The sequence below is a fragment of the Muntiacus reevesi genome, chromosome 5 (assembly GCF_963930625.1).
Source record: "Muntiacus reevesi chromosome 5, mMunRee1.1, whole genome shotgun sequence".
Lineage (NCBI taxonomy): Eukaryota > Metazoa > Chordata > Mammalia > Artiodactyla > Cervidae > Muntiacus > Muntiacus reevesi.
Genome location: NC_089253.1, coordinates 101,069,933 through 101,090,270, shown reverse-complemented (window position 1 = coordinate 101,090,270; position 20,338 = coordinate 101,069,933). Strand labels below are relative to the sequence as shown.

The window sequence follows — 20,338 nt, the reverse complement described above, 5'->3', positions numbered from 1 at the left end:
AGGCTGTTAGTAACAGACTGCTGTTGCAGAGGGAGGCGAGCACCCTGGCAGGCCAGTCGCAGCCCCCGCCACCACCCCCTCCAAAATGGCCTGGAATGGTCTCAAGTGAGCAGCTGAGCTTGGAACTGCACCAGGTGGAAAGGGAAATTGGGAAGAGAACCCGGGAACTGAGTATGGTAAGTGTTACTGTGGAAGGAGAGAGGGAAGGTGAAAGGAAACCCTGTGTGTAGTTGTCACTGAACTTGTGGCTCTAGAGTTCTCAAATCATCTAGAGATAAAGAATCATCACCCCAAGGCTAAAATGAGTGATTAATACTTAGAGTGTCGTGAAAATGGACTACCTTCTTATTTTATCACTTTTCTCCTCATTTATCTTTTGGTTTGAGTGTGTTTTTTGTCTTAGTTTTCTGTATTTATAATAAAGTTTCAAGGAAAACAGGGTGATTATCTGAAAGTTACTAAATTTCTGTTAAACATGTTGATTAAGGAAGCAGAGGGGATGGCATTTTTTGCAGTGCTGTTATCCAAGGGCTTCCTTGAAGGTCAGTTGGTAAAGAATCTGCGTGCAATGCAGGAGACTCTGGTTAGATTCCTGGGTCAAGAAGATCCACTTGGGAAGGAATAGGCTCCCACTCCAGTATTCTTGGGCTTCCCTTGTGGCTCAGTCAGTAAAGAGTCCATCTGCAATGCAGGAGAGCTGGGTTCGATCCCTGAGTTGGGAAGATCCCCTGGAGAAGGGAAAGGCTCCTCACTCCAGTATTCTGGCCTGGAGAATTCCGTGGACTGTGTAGGCCATGGGATCATAAAGAGTCAGACACGACTGAGTGACTTTCACTTCACATGTTATACAAAGTTATATTACCAAGTAACGTTTCTTGGTTTCACAGCCCTTAAGTTATTGATGACCTGTTTTTTGTCATGAATGAAATGCTATCAGCATATTCTTTCCTGTGGAGTTGAATCCACAGATATGCTTAGGATTTATGTTACGGTACATGAACACTCATTTCAGCAAATTTTGAATCTTGGGAGATTGAAACTTTCCTTCAGATTGCATGGTAATTGATATTTCTTTTCATTGTTTTTGCATAGTTTTCATATTCTTTTAAAGGAAATACATGGGGCTTATTTGTTTTTCTGTTTTCAGTAAGTGTATTATAGATACTTACTATACTTTAACTTAATTTTTCTGAATCATCAGTTTTCCAATGAGATTGTCCAATGTTAACATGAGACATTGCCCCCTTATATCTCATCTTGGATGATGAGCAAGTGGACCATACTCCATTATATTCTTGTGTTGCCATTCTTTTAATCTGCCTGTTTCTTTGGTCATTTTACAGAACTAAATATGATTTCTGTTCATCATTTTGTATTACTTGCAGCTGGTTTCTCCTCCATCAGCACTGTTAAATAGAAAATAATAAAATTTATTTCCTTTTCTTTCAAAGGAGAACCAGTGTTCTCTGGACATGAAAAGCAAATTGAGTACAAGTAAGCAAGCAGAAAATGGACAACCAGAACCACAAAATAAGGTTCCAGCTGAGGACCTTACGTTGACATTCAGGTAAAGAAAGGGACACTTCCATATAGTCTCATACAGTCATGATAGAAGCACTCTCATAAATATAATTTGATTTTTTTTTTTTTATAATTTGATTTTTTAAATATCATTATTTTGTATACATTGAGAAAAGAATATTTTTGCATAAATTTGGGAGTTAATAAAGGGGCTTCCTTGGTGGCTCAGTGGTAAAGAACCTGCCTGCCAGTGCAGGAGACACAGGTTAGATTCCCTGGGTTGGAAGATCCCCTGGAGAAGGAAATGACACACCACTCCAGTATTTTTGCCTGGAAATTCTGTGGATAGAAGGAACCTGGAACGCTACAGTCCATGTGGTCACAAAGAGTTGGACACGACCTAGCACCTAAACAACAAAAAGGAGTTAATAAAACTTATTTTAGAACAGAGTCAAGGTTGAATTATCTGTTAATATCCAGGAAATGAAATTTTCTGCTTCCGTCTCCTTCTTCCCCTTGGTTTATAATTTATTTAAAACCATTGTTAACATTTTGATGTATATATACCCTTAAGTGTGCAGGCATTTAGCCTCTTTCACCCATGTATCCTCTGTTCTATCCCCCCTGGTTTTTAATTTGGTCTATCCATATCACCCTTTATTCTTCTACAGGTACGGAAGAATACATATCAATTATTATGAACAACCCTGCAAAAAATAGATTGTAGTTAATTCTTTGCACATCTTGCACCTTAGGATATTCTGCAGCTAGGGCACTGTGGGGCTTTTAATGCGTAGGCCTGAGTTGCCTTCCTGATGATATGCAGCAGTTTCTAATGCTCTGTTGCTTCCAGGCTTAGAGTTTTGTCTGTTTAAACCCATGTGTTATCTTGTCCTAGTAAACCTGCTAAAGCAGGGGTCAGCATTTTTCCTAAAGGCCAGATAGTGAATATTTAAGATTATTAGTCTTACTATCCATGTCAGAGCTCTCAGTTCTGCCGTTGTAATGTGAAAGCAGCTATAGACAATATGTAAACAGATGGGCAAGCTGTGTTCCAATAAAACTTTATTTACAGAAACAGGCAGCTAAACAAAACAAAAACCAATCACCTAGCTTGTCTTGGTTTGCCAACACATATGCTAAAATAAAGCATGGATATAGAGCTGTTAATTAAAGTTTGAAAGCCATTCATGTATTTTCCATAGTGCTATATAGAAAAGCCCTGTTGATTTTATTCTACTAATAATCAGTTTTCTCTCTCTCCTCTTTTAAAATTCCAACTCTCTCTCTCTTTTTTTTTAATGTTAACAGTGACGTGCCTAATGGATCAGCATTGACACAAGAGAATATCAGCCTCCTGTCCAACAAGACCAGCTCTCTGAACCTGTCAGAGGACCCTGAGGGAGGAGGGGACAATAATGACTCCCAGAGATCAGGAGTTACATCCAGTTCTACTCCCTAAAATATGAGGAGTCCTACTTTTATCTTCTGCTCCTAACCAATCTGTGGGGCATAGGGGTAGGAGAACAGATAACTTCTAAACCTTTCTCTGAGAGTGGTCAGAGAAATCCAGGAAAAGCACCGGAGGCAATGTGCACAAACACCACTACTAAAAATAAACCCTGCACATAGTTCATATTAATGCATTTTTTAATTTAAAGAAAAAGAAAATTAGCAGTATCTGCAAGCAATTCAGATTAAATTTGTTTTTGTTCTGTGAATGAACTTTATTTTAATAACTTTGGACGCCTTGGATCCAGGGCTTTAAAAAAAAAGAAGATATTATATATACACTCTGTTTGATTAATTGTATGATCTTAATGAAGTAGGTTTTTCTTGTATTTTGGTATTATTACATACCCAGTGTATAATTCCGTACCCCCAATCCTTTCCAATCTCACAACCCCATAAATTACCACAGACTAAAAGCACCGGTCTTTCTGAGAATTCTGTGGTGCTTGAGAAATAGTAATAGACTAGTTATTAGAAAATGTGCAGCAGACCAACTTTTCCAAGAGCCATTATTTGGAAGCCATCGTTTTCTTTCTTTCTGGGTCACAAGCTTCATGTGTAGGGAGGTTTTTCATATGGCATTAAAACTTTGTTGTTGCTCAGGAGGGCTTTATTTCTTGTTTTTGTATTTATTTCAGCTTTTCAGAGAAATAATTGCCAATTAATTTTTAAAGACCTCATTTTCACATCATGAACTGCTTCCATTCTCTTAATGTAATCAGAAATCCAAGTCAATTTTAGAGTGCTTGATAAGATTTAGATGGAAATTATTTTAAGGATGAACTATAATTTATTAGCACTGAAAATACATATTTAGTTTATTACCTATATTGAGCTAATGGCTGGAAATTCAGAGCAATGCTTTTCCAAATTGAAGTTGTGAAATCATAGAATGTTCAAAAACCAGGACAATCCACCATGTTTTAAAACTGCTCAACACTTGATTGAACTTAAAATGAACAGAGCCACATTATTTCAATGAATGTTTGTTTTACTCTCAAAAACCAAAAGTACAAAGTTCCTATGTAGTAGAGCCACTGGCTTTCAAGGAGATTTGGCAAATGAGAACTGCTTGAATCTTAAGGATAGTTTACAAATTGATCAGTAGTTGCTTTTTGGAATTATTAGCACAAGTAGGTAGTTAGTGAGTATCTAGGAATCAATTTTTGTAGTCTTGGCTTCACTATACTGAAAAGACTCCTCATGAAAATGTTGAAGAGAATAAGGAATAATTTTTCTCATTTAGTTCTGCTGCACATATTCTGATGCCACATGTCTATACTGAACTAAGACCATGTTATATGTGTTTAGTGGGGATTATTTGACATAGTCACCCACTGTATCCCTGTTTGCCTGATTTTCTAGAAATTTCCCTTTCTGGATTATACTACTAAAACAGAAAGCACTGGTTATGTAATAAGTTACTGCATTGCTTTGGTTGGGTAAAAGCAAGAGTTTGTATTTTTCTTGTTTCTTATTTTCTTAACCCTTAACTCCTGCTGAGGTCATAACCACCTCAGTCTAAGCTCTGTGTCTATCGTACTGTTAAATGAAACAAATAGGGGGTAAGGGAGGGGGGAGGGTAATACAGTCCTGCCATTGCCTACCAGTAGGAGAGTCCAAACAGAACACTCTTTTGAGTAGCAATTATTTAATTTGCCCAGTCAAGGCACCGTGTTTATATACTATTTCACATTGAATTTGATTATGCCCTACAGACCTGGCTGGTCAAGGATTTGATATACACATATTGGCTTGGGATTCGAGCTTTCTTTTTTATTTAAATAAAAATTTATATATATATATTATATATATACATATATACATAGCTATATCTGTATATATATTGGGTATGTTTTATGGATTTTTTCGCATGAGCGCAGCTGTTGCGATAAAATGACTGATTGGGAGGTAGAAGCACTGAATGAAGATGAGGCATTTTATCAGTTGGTATCCATATTTTCCTATTTTTTAAAAATACACTTGCTTTTTTGCCTTTTTTCGTTTGTTTTATTTTGCTTAAAACCCTCTTACATTTACTATTTAAGTACTTATTGTTTTTGGGAGGAGGAGGAGAGAAATTTTATGTCTGACAGAATCCTGAGATTTTTAATTTCTCTCTAACCATAAAAGGCAACATTCTTGGCCTCTAATCTTCTGTAGGCAGATTTGGGCAGATCTTATTTCTTCTTTGGACATGTTAGATAATTCCTAAGTTTTAGGAGCAGTTGGTTCAGTTTGGAATTCAGAATGATTCTGGTATTAAAAAGAAATTTATGGGTGTTGATTTTGTTGAAATATGGAGTAAAAGTAAAATTACATTTTGGGTATCTGTTGAAACCCCTAATAACTCAACTTTTGTTGTTCTTGTTTATTTCATTCAAATACACTCATTCTTTCACCATTTTGACTTTGTAAGCTAGGTAGAAAGAGGGATTGATTTATGTTTTTCTATTCTGAATAAAACCAGAAAAGCTACTGTTTTGAACTGACTTAAAATAGTCTCTCTTTTTAAGGTATTTTCATGGAGTGAGGATAGGGGATCTCTTAAATTATAGCCTTAATTCTAGCTATACCTCTCTAAGACCCCACCCTTGAGAAGAAATCTAGGTGGGTAGAACAGCAAAAGGAAGGTATGTGTGCCTGTAACTCATCTATTTAAGATTAGTTTTTCTGCCTTACCTCATGGAAATTCTTACAACTTTTCCAGTGCTCATAAGCAGTTTTAGGAATTCAATAAAACCTCCAAAAAATTTGTTTTTCTCTTACTTTCTTTTCCTTTTCCTTGTGACATTTTTTATCATATGATGAGCCTATAATGGTAAACGGCCTGTTTTGGCAAAACTGTTTGATGTTTTAACTGCTTTTTTCTTAAAATCTGTGAAAGATATTGACTTTTCTGGCTTCTTAGATTTATTCCCAGAAACAGTTAAAACGATGAAGCCAGTCAGATAGGAAATACCATCTTTAGGCTTTTTACTTATTCAAATGTTAATTTCTTCTGAATTAAAAGGCAATACTGGGACATCTCAGATGAAAATGAACACTTTTGAAAGGTTAAGGTAGGAGTAATAAGCATTGCTTTCAGTTTTGTTTGGATAACACCATAATTTTATTATAACCAGAGTACAAAAGTACTTTGATCTTTTCTTTATTCAGTGGGTCTTAGGAAGAGGGTAGAAGAACTGAGAATAAGATATCTAGACTCAATTTTCTGACTGGTATGTAGTTTTTTCTCCTTGCTTATAGATATTGTCATAAGTTCAGTAGCTGCCGTGTCTTGGGTAATTTACAGAGGCTGATGTGACCAAAGATCCATTCCTTGTTACTTTTCTAATCAAAAGAAAAATTAGTCATAGGTTTCTAGTAATATTCAAATAGTAAGACACTTTTTAATACCAGCTACAAATACTTAACTACTCAGAATGTATAAAAATATATTTCATACAGCATTAATATGGCTAATTTCCTTCTCCCATTTTATTTCCCTTTCCTCCTAGTCTTTCCCTTTTTTTTTATTTTTGGTCTGAAAGACCTAAAATTGGTGTGAGTCTCATTTGCTATCTTGAATATGTAACTCCATCGGATTTTCCATAGGTCTTCAAAGTTGGAGCTCAAAGTTTGTTTTTGTTTTTCTTTTTTCTCTGGCCCTTATCTGTCCTTCGAATTCCCCTGATTTACCCACTGCCCTCCCCAATCTGCAACAGTGACAGTTTGCTGCCTCAAAACAGAGCATTCAAATGAATTCGCTTAGCCAATAACTTCTGTGAAGTTGCCTTTTCTAATGGTGTTATTACTCAGTGATGCACAAATGTGGTATTTGCCCTACTGGTAGGCAAAACAAAGGTCTGGTTAGGAATGGTAACCTGCTGTTTTCTTTAAAGGAGAGCCAAAGACTTGTGCTTTACTCTGTTTTGGTTTGGGAGGAAATAGTGGCCATTTTGATTGTGAAACCTCTTAGTATTCGTGAGTTGATTATACTGTGTAGGGAGATGTATCCAAAGTTAACTCTTAAAGTTAGCTGGCCTTATAAAATATAAAAGTAATGAAAATCCATCAGTTTTTCTAAGACCATGAATGTCATCTTTTACATCTTTTGTGTGTAAGCCGTTCCTCCCCCCATATACTGAGATTGTCTTGTCATGATAGTTTGTTATATTTTTGTTATTTTACTTGTGCCTATAGACAGTCTACTGTCACTATGATCAAGTCTTGGGACTGAGTAAAAGAATCCATGAACATGTGATTGGTGAAAGATAATTAATTGTAGTCAGTACCTGTTAGATTATATTCAGATTCAGAGAAAAAGAGATTCTTTTCACTAAAGATAGAGAGTACTCGGTTGCTAATGCTTATATACAAATGGTGATAGATGGAGATCTAACCATCTCTTTTCCGCTTTCTATTTGCTCATTTTAAAGAGTTGAGTAAAGGTTTCATGTATAAACTCTGTCTGTGAAAAGCACTTGCAATGTTTTATATGTCATTAAAAGGCCCAGTTACTTTTTAGGGGAAATTAAGAACCTGTTTGGAAATTAACTGCAGTGTTTACTTAGATTTTTACCCTAAAAGTTCAATTGTATTTTGTTGTTATTGATGATAAATGATTATTGTGTTTGCAAGGTGATATCTTCCCTGAAAAATCTGCCTATCCCTTTAAGTGAAAATTAGGGCTTCTAAACTAAAGCATATTTTACGTTATACATTAGGGATTGAAAAAGTAAGCAGTCTACTGCTGTCATTATTTTACTTGACTGCCTATTTTGCTGGCCTATATGCATACTTTTCTGCCTTTGGACAACTATGATTTTTATATTTATTTGTGGCTTCAACTCAGCTTTATGAAATTTTCCTGCTGAAATTACTTATTGGGAATTACAGGTGGATTGCAGTTAATATATTTTTTTTAAATTCTTATTTCAACTTCCCTGAGCCACTTGGAAAAAAGAAAGGTGTTTTTGTCAAAAGACACTATTAACTATAGTAAATGCCAGCTTACAATTTGATTCTTAAGATTTTCTTTGCTAAAGATGTTTTCACATATTTTAGATTCTAACTGAAAGTAACACTAGCAGCAATCTTACTTAAGAATAAAAAAACTGCCACCACCAAGAAGTAATACCTTTTAATAATAAATATGTTCCCAATGGGTGAGTTTTCAATGCTGCACTGAACAAAGTGGGTAAAGATCCCTTTGAAATCCTGTTGTGATAAAGGGACTAACCTCACCACTGGAATTACAGAGCTTGTGAGTTTTCAGCCAAACACTGAACTTCCCCTAAACTTTATTCCTGAGCAGAACATCTTGAGATTAATAACTTTCATTTTCAAAAGAAAATAAGGCACAATAACCCAAGAGAGAGAACTTAAAATAAGCCTCACAACAAAATATTGTGTCCAAAATATGTATTTAGAAAAATAAAATCCTGTGGAGTTTGTTATTCTAAATGTATGTTATATACTAGATAAGGTGATTTATTTTCTTGTATTGAGGTCTCATTGTTTCTAGTTGGGGCTTTTTGTGTGGTTTTTCTTTTTTTCTCTTTGGTTTTGTTTTGTTTTTAATTTAAACTCTTAAGTAGACAGAGCTCACAAGTCTTTGGCGTCCATTCTAGGTGGTACACTCAAGAGTCATCTTATAACTGGAAACTGTCAGGTGGCCCCTACTCCAACTCCAGCTGATGTGTGAAGGATCAAGAGAAGAATGGAAGCAAACTATTGGGTGGATAATTGGTAGCCTTTATTTTTTTTTTTTTTAGAAATCACCGTTTATTAGCATAATCTTTCTCCACTAATTGACTACCATTCTCACAGTATTATCTGAGCCACCCTGTAAAATATTCCTCTGATTTCAAGGCATTTTAAGCTTTTGCTTATCATGTTTACATCCTCTGTTCAACTAAGACACTGTTCTGAGAGCTACTTTCCCCAGGTGTATTGTTGCCTAAATTTCCTTTATTTCTTCTTCATCCTTTCTCTTCTTCCTACATTCTGGGAATGAAAGGAACTTAAGAGAAAAAAAGTTGATATTTTCCCCCCCCACTGATCCATAGGCTTCATTATTTTACTTTATAATGAATCTATGACTTTTTAGAACAACAGAAGTGGAAAAAGTGAATTAAGATAATGAAAGAAACCTTTCACCCACTTAAACATTTTCCAGTTGTGAGATTCCTCTTCTTGTGTGTGGTCTTTTCCCCTTGTTACCCCTCTTCCCCTTTTCCCCTGACTATAGTCAATTTGGTCTTTAGGCTCATACCAGTCTCCCCGAGACATTCTGCAGTCATTATCACCTTTTTGGGTGGATTTATTTTGTTTTATTTTGTTTGTTTGTTTTTTAATAAGTTTTTAATATTGATGCATATTTGCTTGGGATAGAGCTTGTGTAATTTACCAATCGTATTGATTGTATGTGATTGTGCCCTGCAGAGGTATATTTAACAAGACAAAAATAATGTAGGTTAATAAAGGAGCCCATGAGATTTGAGTCAGGGTATAAATGACCATGAAATCATTTCCAGTTTGAATAGTGAAAATTTATGTCTCCTGTTCTTAAATTAGTGCTAGACAGAATATCATTTTTAAAAGTTTTTGTGCATTTCTGTTATTTTCCCCTTACCTTAGCTCCCTATTCTTTCTTGCCTGCCTCACCTACCTGTTAAGAACTAAAAATATTGAGCCTTAAAGGAACAGCTCATTTTTAAATTACTAAAGTTCATGAAATTTTACTTTTTCCAGATGTTTCCAACTTTTCTTTAAAAAGTGAAGACAGATAATGAGTTGGAATTTCACAAGCTGTGAAATTAGCATCTGGCAAGCTGTGAAATCTTATTTGAAGATGTTATCTCCTGGAAGTTCTTTGGGAATAGGAAAGAAGAACCCTGTTTTTGAAGTAGACCATTTTTCTCTCTTTAAAAATCTGTTTATATATTCAGTTTTTAAATGGCCTTCAAAAAAGTGAGGTGGGAAAAAGTAGTAATAGAAAGATGTTTAGGGCAGCTAAATGCTGGGTCTGAGTAAGTGCATAGTCTACTTGTTGCAGGGTTTTGAGAGGATGAGGCCATTTTGTTCAACCTGTGTGCATGCTGTTTATATCAAAGTTGCCACTTTTGTTAAAATGGTGTTATTTTCATTATTGTCTTGGAAACTGACTCAGCCTCATGTTGCTCCAAATTAGTGTTTAAGGCTCCCACAAGTTGCAGATAAAAGGATTATTTTAACAAGTAGAAGGAGGTGATTTGCCTTTGGTTTGTAAATATGTGAAAGTGTCTACAAGGTCTTTATCTGCTTTCTGTCAGCATTTATATTAAATGATAAATTAATGAGAAATGCGTAGTCTTTTTTTATAAATGAGCCTGTGCCATCTTATTCTAACCCTGGTATTGTGTACTTGTTTGTACCTTTTTTATGGAGTTGTGTTTGTTTTTTAGATGAAAAATAGAGAAGTAGATAATATACACAAACACATACTCATAGTACCAGTTTCCTAGATTTCACAGGAATTAATCCAACACCACAGTCCAGAATCCTTCATTTGTTATACGGTGACTGCACATTAGGAATAAAGGTAATGGTTCTCAGATCCTAGGGTCAGCATTCAGTGAGACTCCATGGTTAACATGCAAAGTTCTGGTTTTTATGCCTTCTCTTAAAAGCAGGACCTTTTTATGCTTAGGCAACATGGCCTTACTCTGAATACCTTCCTGATGCAAATATTTTTTGTCTTTCTTACTCACTTTTCCTAATTGTCCTGCAATCCCCACCAATTAATCAGTCCTGACATTTAGAGAATTTTTAGAGACTACTGTAAAATATACCCTCTTCAAGAACTCAGTGGCTTAAAGAAAAAAGCGGGGGAGGGGACTCCTTTAGATTAAAAGGAACTTAAGAGATACAAAAGTCACATGCACTGTGTGGACTTTGGATCCTAATTTCAACAAACCAAACATTCGAGGATTTATATATATATATATAGTTAGGGGAATTTGTCTTACACATTGAATATTAGAAAAAACAAAGGAATAACATTTTGTTCAGGGTGACAATAGCACATTGTTATAGAATAAAATGTCCATATTTTTAGAAGACACATAACTGACAGTGGGTAGAGTTTCCTTTAAAATAACTAAATATTTTTAAAAGAAAAATACTGATATTACCAGTGAACAAACGTCACGCCTTCTACTATCAGTTAACATTAGGTTTCCATTGGTACCATTTCGGACCTCAAGAGAAGTGGCCACAGTCAAAAAAAAAAAAAAAAAAAAAAAAAACAGCTCAGGCGGTATGAGGGATGTTAACTATTGCCTAAAATAAAATTGAGAATGGGAATTCCAAAACCAGACCTACTGTCTTAACCACTTACCCAGGCCCACCCTGCTTACAAGCAACAGGTTACTTTCTGATCCTTTACAGTGAGACTCATTGATGAATAAGAGTTTGTGTCTTTGTGTGTATTAGCATTTCAGTCCCAGTAACCAGCTAGTCTTCATGATCAATTTGTAAACTCCTCTGCTTTCCAACATGGTAGCTCAGTTAGTTAATGGCTTGCCACCCTTTCTGGGACCAGCTAGCACATGAGAAGTAAACTTGCAACTACTCACTGAATAGTTACTACAGTATTTACTAAAGTAATTTACTGAGTACACCCCATATGGCACAATACTATAGAGAACAAAGAATATTCTCTGCCCTCAAGGAGCTCAAACTCCAGCTATAGAACTGGACGTGTACATTTGTGGATAGGTAACAATCATCTACAGAACACCACAGACAGAATTACCAAAGGATCATTGTTGTGTTAGTGGGCTCAGTCATGCCCAGCTCTTTGCGACTCCATGGACTACAGCCCAGCAGGCTCCACTGTCCATGGGATTCTCCAGGCAAGAATACTGGAGTGGCTTGCCATTTCCTTCTGCACCCAAAAGATTATTCATCCACAATTATCTTCAGAAGAAAAGAGCAAGGAGCTGTGAGAATATACGCACGGAAGATTTAACCTTGCCTGGCTGAACAGCAAAAGCTTTCCTGAGACAGTGGCCTTGAAGGTAAGAAATGGCTTGGGGCAGGGTAGGGTTTTCTGGGGGGTGGGGGAGATAAGGAGACTCCTATTCAGAGAAAAAAAGATGTGTGAATTCCACAAAGAAAGACTGTTACGGAAACTGAAAGAAGGTCATTGAAGTGAGAGAGTAAGGTGGCTTCAGATGCAGAGCCAGGTCACAAAGCTGGGCTTTATTCTGAAAGTAAAAGTTGTCCAAGGAAGGGTCGTAAGTTGAGAAACTAAAGCGATCAGATTTGTACCTCTTTGGTCATGTTTATTGAATAGGCTCTGTGTCAGCCTGCTTCTCAGTCCTAAGGTGAATGCAGTTCACCTGGGGCTCTGGTTAAACTGCAGCTCCTGTTTCAACAGGTCTGGAGTTGGTCTGAGACTGTCTAACAGGCTCCCAGGTGATGCTGGTGCTGTCTGTCCAAAAACCAACCCCAAAGACCACACTTTGGAGTAGTGGGGTTAGGCAATTTTAGAAGCAGAGGGATCCAGTTTATGCCTATTTTAGTGAAATGAATAACATGTGAGGCATAATGAGCACAACTCGGAGACCACTTAAAGACAAAAGTAAGGCTGGAGAAGCATGGTAACTCAGCAGTTTTTACATTTCAGGAGCTGGTCCCGAAAGGCACAGAAGTGTTTGTATGGTGAACAGAGCAGAAGTTCTTAAGCCTGGGAGCACACAGTATATGGCCTGGAACAGAACTTAAAGGAGTTGGGGATATAGAAAAGTTAGGTTGAGGGCAGGTTGGGAAGCTTTATGTACCCCTTCTGAGTTGTTGTGATTTTTTTTCCCTTAGCAATTAAACACTAGTAAAGATTTTCAACCTGAGAGTGATGTGATGATTGTGATTTGAAGTGGAACAGGGCCTAAGGCATGGCTTCCGTGGTGGCTCAGTGGTGAAGAATCTTACCTGCAATGCAGGAGACTCAGATTTGATCCCTGAATCAGGAAGATCCCGAGTGGAATGACAGTTCACTCCAGTATTCTTGCCTGGGAAATCCCATGGACAGAAGAGCCTGGTGGGCTACAGGCCATGGGGTCACAGAGTAGGACACAGCTAAGTGACTAAACAACAACAAAGGGCAGAGAGCTCAGTTACAAATCTGTTGCAATAGACTTAGAAGAAATGATGAAGGCTTGCAGCAGGACAAAGAAAATGAAAAGGAGGGGAGGAATTTCTGAAACAGTATTTAGGCCATACTTGAGAACAGCACAAGTATGATTGGCATTTCTAAACACCCAATGGGTGCCACCAAAGTCAGCCGCTTCCCGTAATTCCCTTGACCAAGTGCATAGCCTGATCCAATATTTATTATCAGGTTAAAGGGGAAAAAAATTACGGTATCAAAGCCCTTAAAAAATTCAATTTTAAGGAAAAGGTACAGTGACCTTAGTTTGTCATCCTCTTGTTATCCTCTCAAGTCCAAAAATGTTCAGGCTATTAGGATCTAAAGCATTCCTTCTAATTTTCCTCAGTCCCTATGCTTACCATTATTATCTAACTGGACATTTTGTTAACCTGACAACAAGCTAGACAACTGGATGAACTCCTGGCCTTAGGCCATGATGCAGGCTGCCTCTCCGGAATGGACTGGCCCATTTCTCTCTGAGCAGCTGGAGGGTTTTGTATCCAGCACCATTCCCTGGTAAGCTGAACCTGTGAAGCCACATGAGATGTGGTTCCTAGAACTTGTTTCTGTTCAAAGTTAGAAGCCTGCGCCCGTACAGTATCTGTTGATTTTTAGCACTGGCTGTTTGGGAAGGACCTGAAACCAACCATGTCTTGATGGGATAAAAGCTGCCAAGCTTAAAAAAAAAAAAAAAAAACTGCCAAGCTTCATTTATTACTACCCCCTCATTTCCTCCTCCACCCTCTAGACGACTTAAATTTGCTAAAGCAGCCCTTGGCAGAAGTAGGTAAAAGACACCAGTCACACAATTGACCTGTACTTGTCAAAACATACACTCTTGACTTCAGCTTTACTGCGAGTTTCTGCCTGTTGCTGCTTGGTCTGTCCAACCCACCCTGTCTCTCTCCAGGGGACTTTCTCCCACTACCTCTAACCTCTGCCTCTGCTGTCTTCTCAATTTCTCTTTTACCACCTACAAGTTCCTGAACTAAGCAATGAACTTTGACCCCATGCAAAGCTCTCTTGCTCAGCCTTGCAAGAGGTGTTTCTATTCATACAAGGTGTCAATGATAAGTAATCTTTTTTACTTAATAATTTTAACCTTCCATTTGGGAGAAATTTAAAGTACTTCCTTCTTAATAAGTCAGCCAAACTACTCTGAACCTGGGTTTCTTCAAACACAAATATTTATTGAGTACCTGGTACATTCGAGACCCAGTGGCATGTGCACTGGACATGTTCAATAAGTATTTGTTTTTATTTGATTTCCATGAAACTGAAACTGAACTTTCTCACATTTGCGAGAATTTGGACAAATACCAGTGAGATGCTTTGAGATTAGCTGCCAAATGATAATGCAGGATTTAGTTTGATAAACTTTCTTTCACCTTAACTACTAGATGGCTACTACACCCTAATTACTAGATCGTCGTAGCCATCTAGGAAACTAGAAACCCAAGAGAGTTGGAGACAACTCTGTTTTTGTGTGTGTGTGTGTTTGTGTGCTAGATGTTTTGCCGAATTTCTGTGGAAGAGTTAAACTTTGAGTTACTCAGTAACCACAGCAGGAGCTCGGTTCTACTGTTTATTCTCTGCCAAGGTCTCCAAAGAAAAGAACAGAAAGAAAAGTCCAGGATATGAGGTAATGGCGAGGACCAGCTCGATTTCCTGCTCACAGGAGTTACTACTGAGACCAGAGGCAGGGCTAGGGAAAGAGGAGTTTTATATTTTATTACCGGCCTTGAAGGAAGCATTAAAGAGAGGACGATTGAATGCTACATTCTTTCCTCTCCACAGCTCCTCAAACCCACCCCTAACACAGCACGGAGCATAGCAAGGGCCTCTGAGCTCCTTCCAACCTTGTTTTTGCTCAGCATAGAAGTAGTGCTGATTTTTATCTAATAAAAGTTCCGAAAGTCTACCTCCACTTCCAGAAGCGGATAGACGTTTCCATGAAGACTTTGATTTTAAGGTACACAATTATCAAAACACCTCACAGGGCTTTCCTGGTGGCTCAGTGGTAAATAATTGGCCTGCCAATGCAGGAGACAAGGGATCGATCTCTGATACGGGAAGATCTCACATGCCACAAAGCAACTAAGCCCATGTGCCACAACTACTGAGCCTGTGCTCTAGAGCCCACGTGCCGCACCTACTGAAGCCAGTATACCTCAAAGCCCCGGCTTCACCGCAAGAAAAGCCACCACAATGAGAAACCCACACATTGCAACTAGAGAGTAGCCCCTGCTCATCACAAGTAGAGGAAGCCTGCAGGCAGCAATGAAGACCCAGCACAGCCAAAAATAAATAAATACAGTTATTCAAAAAAACACTTTACAGAATACTAATGACTCTCTGTGTGTGTGTGTGTGTGTGTGTGTGTGTGTGTAGACAGAGACAGAGACCCAAATGAGTGTGTGTGTGTGTGTGTGTGTGTGTGTGTGTGTGTGTGTGTGTGTGTAGACAGAGACAGAGACCCAAATGAGTTCACCCAACATACCAGCTGCTTTTTCCTTTCCTCATCAAACCAGTCTAAGATGTACCAAGAGGAAAGGGAGTTGGGGTCATCAAAATCTTCACAATGAAAGCCAAGGGGAGTTGTGTGCAAGAGAATTAAAGATTGGGCTGGTAGTAAAAGACTCCAAAGGACTGCCTGGGAAAATCACGTTTGGAATGTGCCTCAAAGACAAACGTGGTCTGATAAAATTTGGGTAGACAAGGGAAATGGTGGTAGCCCCTAAGTTTGCTTCTGGGCCCTGGATTTTGAGGGACTCCTGGACAAACTTGATAGAGACTACTCAGGAGGGGCTTCCCTTGTGGTTCAGACGGTAAAGAATCTGCCTGCAATACAGGTTCCATCCCTGTATTGTATGGTTCATCCCAGGGGTCAGAAAGCTCCCCTGAAAAAGGGAATGGCATCCCACTCCAGTATTCTTGCCTGGGAAATTCCATGGACAGAGGAGCCTGAAGGGCTACAGTCCATAGGGTTGCAGAGTCAGACACGACTGAGTGACTACATAGTAACTTAAACTCTGCCTCAAGAAAAACAACTGGACACTAAGTTTTAACCTGGGAAAACAGACATTTTCTTTTTGTGTGTGTGTGAAATTTTTATTTGATTCTAGGTAACTTTGGTTTGTTTGGTTTTTTTTTTTTTGACAGGGACCTTTTAAATAAAATTAATTTAGATATTTATTGGCTTTGCTGGGTCTTCATTGCTGCTCAGGCTTTTCTCTAGTTGTGGAGAGCGGGAGCTACTCTCTGGTTGTGGTGCAGAAGCTTCTCATTGCTGGGGCTTCTCTTGTTGTGGAGCATGGGCCCTAGGCAGTGGGACTTCAGTAGTTGTGGTTCTCACGCTCTAGGGCACCGGCTCAGTAGTTGTGGCACACGCGCTCTGTTGCTCCAAGGCATGTGGGATCCTGCAGGATCAGGGATCGACCCTGTGTCTCCTACAATGGCAGGTGGATTCCTATCCACTGCCGCCAGGGAAGTCCCTGGACATTTTCGTGATAGCCATCCTGTAGGAGCCCAAGACCTGTGAGACAGGCAGACGAGGGTTTGAATCTCTGCTTTGCCAGCTTTGTGATTTGGGGGAAGTCTTTAACCCTTGTAAATAGCAGTTGCTTTGTCTGTGCATAATATATTCCTGGTAGAGCTGACAAGAGAATTGTAGAAGCAAATGCTTATAAAACTCTCAGCATAGACCCTGGTGTGTAGTAAATGGCACCTATTATTATTATCTCGAAGATTTAAAGATTTTGACCTAAGCTACTGTGAAGCAATGGTTAAAATTCTAGACAATGAAATATGATACAGGCATTAGAAATTATCTTCCCAGGCAGAGCACACCTAAACACCTCTGTTCCACCTGCAGACACTGACTTGGCTACTCTCATTCTTTCCTCCTGGCACCAGCCAGGGGCCCAAGCTGCTTCCAGTTTCTCTTTGGTGCTGCCACCACTTTCATGTCATGCCCTTATACTCCTGTCTCCCCAGGCCTCTGTGGAATACAACACCGACGCCCTTGTTGCTCACAAAGTCCATGCCGTCTTGACTAAATGATACGCTGACATGTTCAAAAATAGAAAATTAAGAAGGTTCATATTGACAAATCTCACTCCCACCCTTGTCTCTCGACACCTACCCCATCACCCCCAACTTGTGATATGAAAGGTAGCACACTCCAAGCCCTGCCCTGCAGTGCTTGCTTCTTTCTGCTTAGTGGTCCTAGAAACCCTCCCACATCCGCACATAAAACAGAGCCTCATTCCTTTTGGCAGTGGCCTAGTTTTCCATTGTGGGGATGTATGTCGGTTTAACTAGTCTACTATAGGTGGAAATTGTTTCTAACCTTGTGCTATTGCAAATCAAGTTATAACTGGCAACCTTACTTATACCCATGCAGATATATCTGTAGAATACACTTCCTGAAGTGGAATTTCCAGCTCAAAGGGTAAACTCATTTGTAATGTTCGTATTGCCAAATTTTCTTTCAAAGGGTTATAGTAGTCTGCATTCCCACCAGCAATGAGTGAAAGGGCATTTTCCTCACACCCTAGCAAGAGAGCGTGTTGTCTCACTTTAGTTGATATCTGAATTCTAATGGTTTCAGTGATAATTCTTTTTAGGGAATCAGATGGGAACTAGGAAAAATGCATTAAAAGTCTTACAGAAGAACCACTGAGGAATGCTAAAATTAGCACGTGACAGTTTGATGAAAAATAATGTATGATGTTCTCAAGGTATCTTCTTAGAGGATACTTACTTAATAAAAAGGGAAATGTTATAATTTTACAGTCCTGATCTTATTTAACTAAGTGATCAAAACTAACATCAATTATCCCAATTAATTGGATAAATTGATACCTCGTGCCTCCTGATATGATGCACTGAGAATGACGCGATATTATTTCTTTAGTATTCCTACCAAAAATAAAAGTGTAACTTGAATCAAATCCTGAAGAAACCTCAGATATACTCAAATTGAAAGACATTCTTCAAAAATAACTGGCCTGTACTCTTTTAAAAATTCCATAGTCATGAAAGACAAAGAAAAGAGAGCATCTGTTCCAAACTAGAGGAGACCAAAGAAACATGACAATTAATTGCAGTGTGTGACCCTGGACCTGGAAGTGGTGGTGGTGGGGCGGAGACTTTCAGGACCTGAAAATTAATGTTTCCCAAAGTGTGATCCTGGGAGTTCCCCCATGCAAAGCTTTCAGTGTATACATGAAGTTAAAATTATTTTATGTATGTATTATTTAAATAATTATGTTTAAATGTAATTTAGCAAGACTAAAAAGAGATCTTAAGACCCAAAATTTTGAGAACCACTTGCTATAAAGAATATAGAATATTAGTGGGACATTTGGCAAATTTAGAATAAGATTTATGGATTTGAAAATGGTACTATATTACTGTCAATCTTGTGTCTTTTATACTGTGACATTATAAAGAGATGTTCTTGTTTTTAGGAACCTCACTCTGCATAAGGGTAAAAAGGCATTTATATCTGCAAGTTATTTTAAAACAATACAGAAAATATAATATAGAGATGGGGAGTCAGAGAGAGTGAGGAAGAGAGGGGTATGAGAAACAACAGAAAGCAAATGTAAGATGAGAACAGTGTGAAAATTTGGGAAATCTGGGTAAAGGATGTACAAGAATATTTTGTATTACTTTTGCAACTTTTTTGTTACTTTAGAATTATTTTAAAATAAAAAGACTTTGTATCTTAGTCTTGAAAATTTCTTACACTATATTATCACCTCCTGATCTTCCCCTCTCCTGCCCAGCTTTAGTCAGATGACCAGTAGCATTGATGGGCATGTTTATCATCATGTCTGGGGTCTACTGTGAAGCAAGGAGCTCCTGGAGAGCAAAGTCATCTTCATAGCCCCAGGCCCAGCACCAACCATACCTGGTACCTATAGGCATTTATTAAACACATGTTAATTAAGTGAGCATATGACTCAATGAATGAATGAACATATTAAACCCAGTTGCTGATGTATAGTTCTTCACTATCTGCATCCTCATCTCTTTTCCCACAGATGTTCTCTAGACCTCTTTCATCCCTTGTGCTCCATCTCTTTGTCTGCCTTCCTCCAAGGCACAAGTCTGACAACTTCTACAAGCTGGAACAATAGGTCTGAACCACATATTCTACCTCAGGATGTGTGGTATCTCCTGTTTCTTCTTTGTGGAAAGCTCTTCCTGAAAGTACTATGTGGTTCCTCGCCTCCCCCCCCGCCCCCCCACCTTCATTCTGGTTCCTTAATGTCAGTTCATTAGGGAGGGCTTTCCTACCACCCATTCTATAACAATAATGTCCCTATCTCTTCATCACTTTCTACTCCCTTGCCCTGTTGTACTTTCCTCTGTAACCCTTATTAACACCTAACATGGGCTTCCCTGGTAGCTCAGATGGTAAAGAATCTGCCAGCAATGTGGGAGACCTGGGTTTGATCCCTGGGTTGGGAAGATCCCCTGGAGGAGGGCATGGCAACCCAATCCATATTCTTTCCTGGAGAATTCCCATGGACAGAGGAGCCACAGTCAATGGGGTTGCAAAGAGTCAGACATGACTGAGCAACTAAGCACATACAACATGTTACAGGTTTTATATTACTTTTATTTTATTTTATTTAGCTGGGCAGGGTCTTTGTTGCAGCATGCTAAATCTTTAGTTGCGGCATGTGGGATCTAGTTCCCTGACCAGGGATTGAACCCAGGCCCCCTGCATTGGAAGCACGGAGTCTTAGCCGCTGGAAGGGAAGTCCCAGGTTTATTTTTTATATGTTGGTTCTTTATGTGATCACCGCATGTCTTCCTGACTGGAGCTCCAAGCCTCGACAACAGTGCCTGCTGTCTAGGTAGTGCTCCTATGTTTGCTGAACACAAGTGGTTGAATAGGAGACTTTCCAATTGCCTTTAATCTGGAGTGACAAGAGGCTCTGACCATTCTGGGACTTTTTAGGACTGTTCCTTGTAACCATTTACACCATACACAGAGGCCTTCATACTGTCCAGGGTCTAAATCAGCCAAGAACTTAGACACAGGGATTTCCCCAGTCTTCTAGGGAATAGACTCTGCCTTCCAATGCAGGGGGTGCAAGTTCAATC

General features: G+C 38.6%; 1 protein-coding gene across 3 annotated transcripts in view; it reads left to right on the top strand.

Annotated features, from left to right (window-relative positions):
* The window catches only part of RC3H1 (ring finger and CCCH-type domains 1), a 75,171-nt gene extending 64,809 nt beyond the window's left edge, over positions 1–10,362 (top strand). For all 3 annotated transcript variants that reach the window (XM_065936084.1, XM_065936085.1, XM_065936083.1), the window contains exons 18-20: positions 30–176; positions 1,452–1,567; positions 2,833–10,362. In XM_065936084.1, coding sequence (XP_065792156.1) covers positions 30–176; positions 1,452–1,567; positions 2,833–2,983 — 414 coding nt within the window. In that variant the 3' untranslated portion in view covers positions 2,984–10,362. The remainder of the gene's footprint in view (positions 1–29; positions 177–1,451; positions 1,568–2,832) is intronic.
* The last annotated feature ends 9,976 nt before the right edge of the window (positions 10,363–20,338 follow it).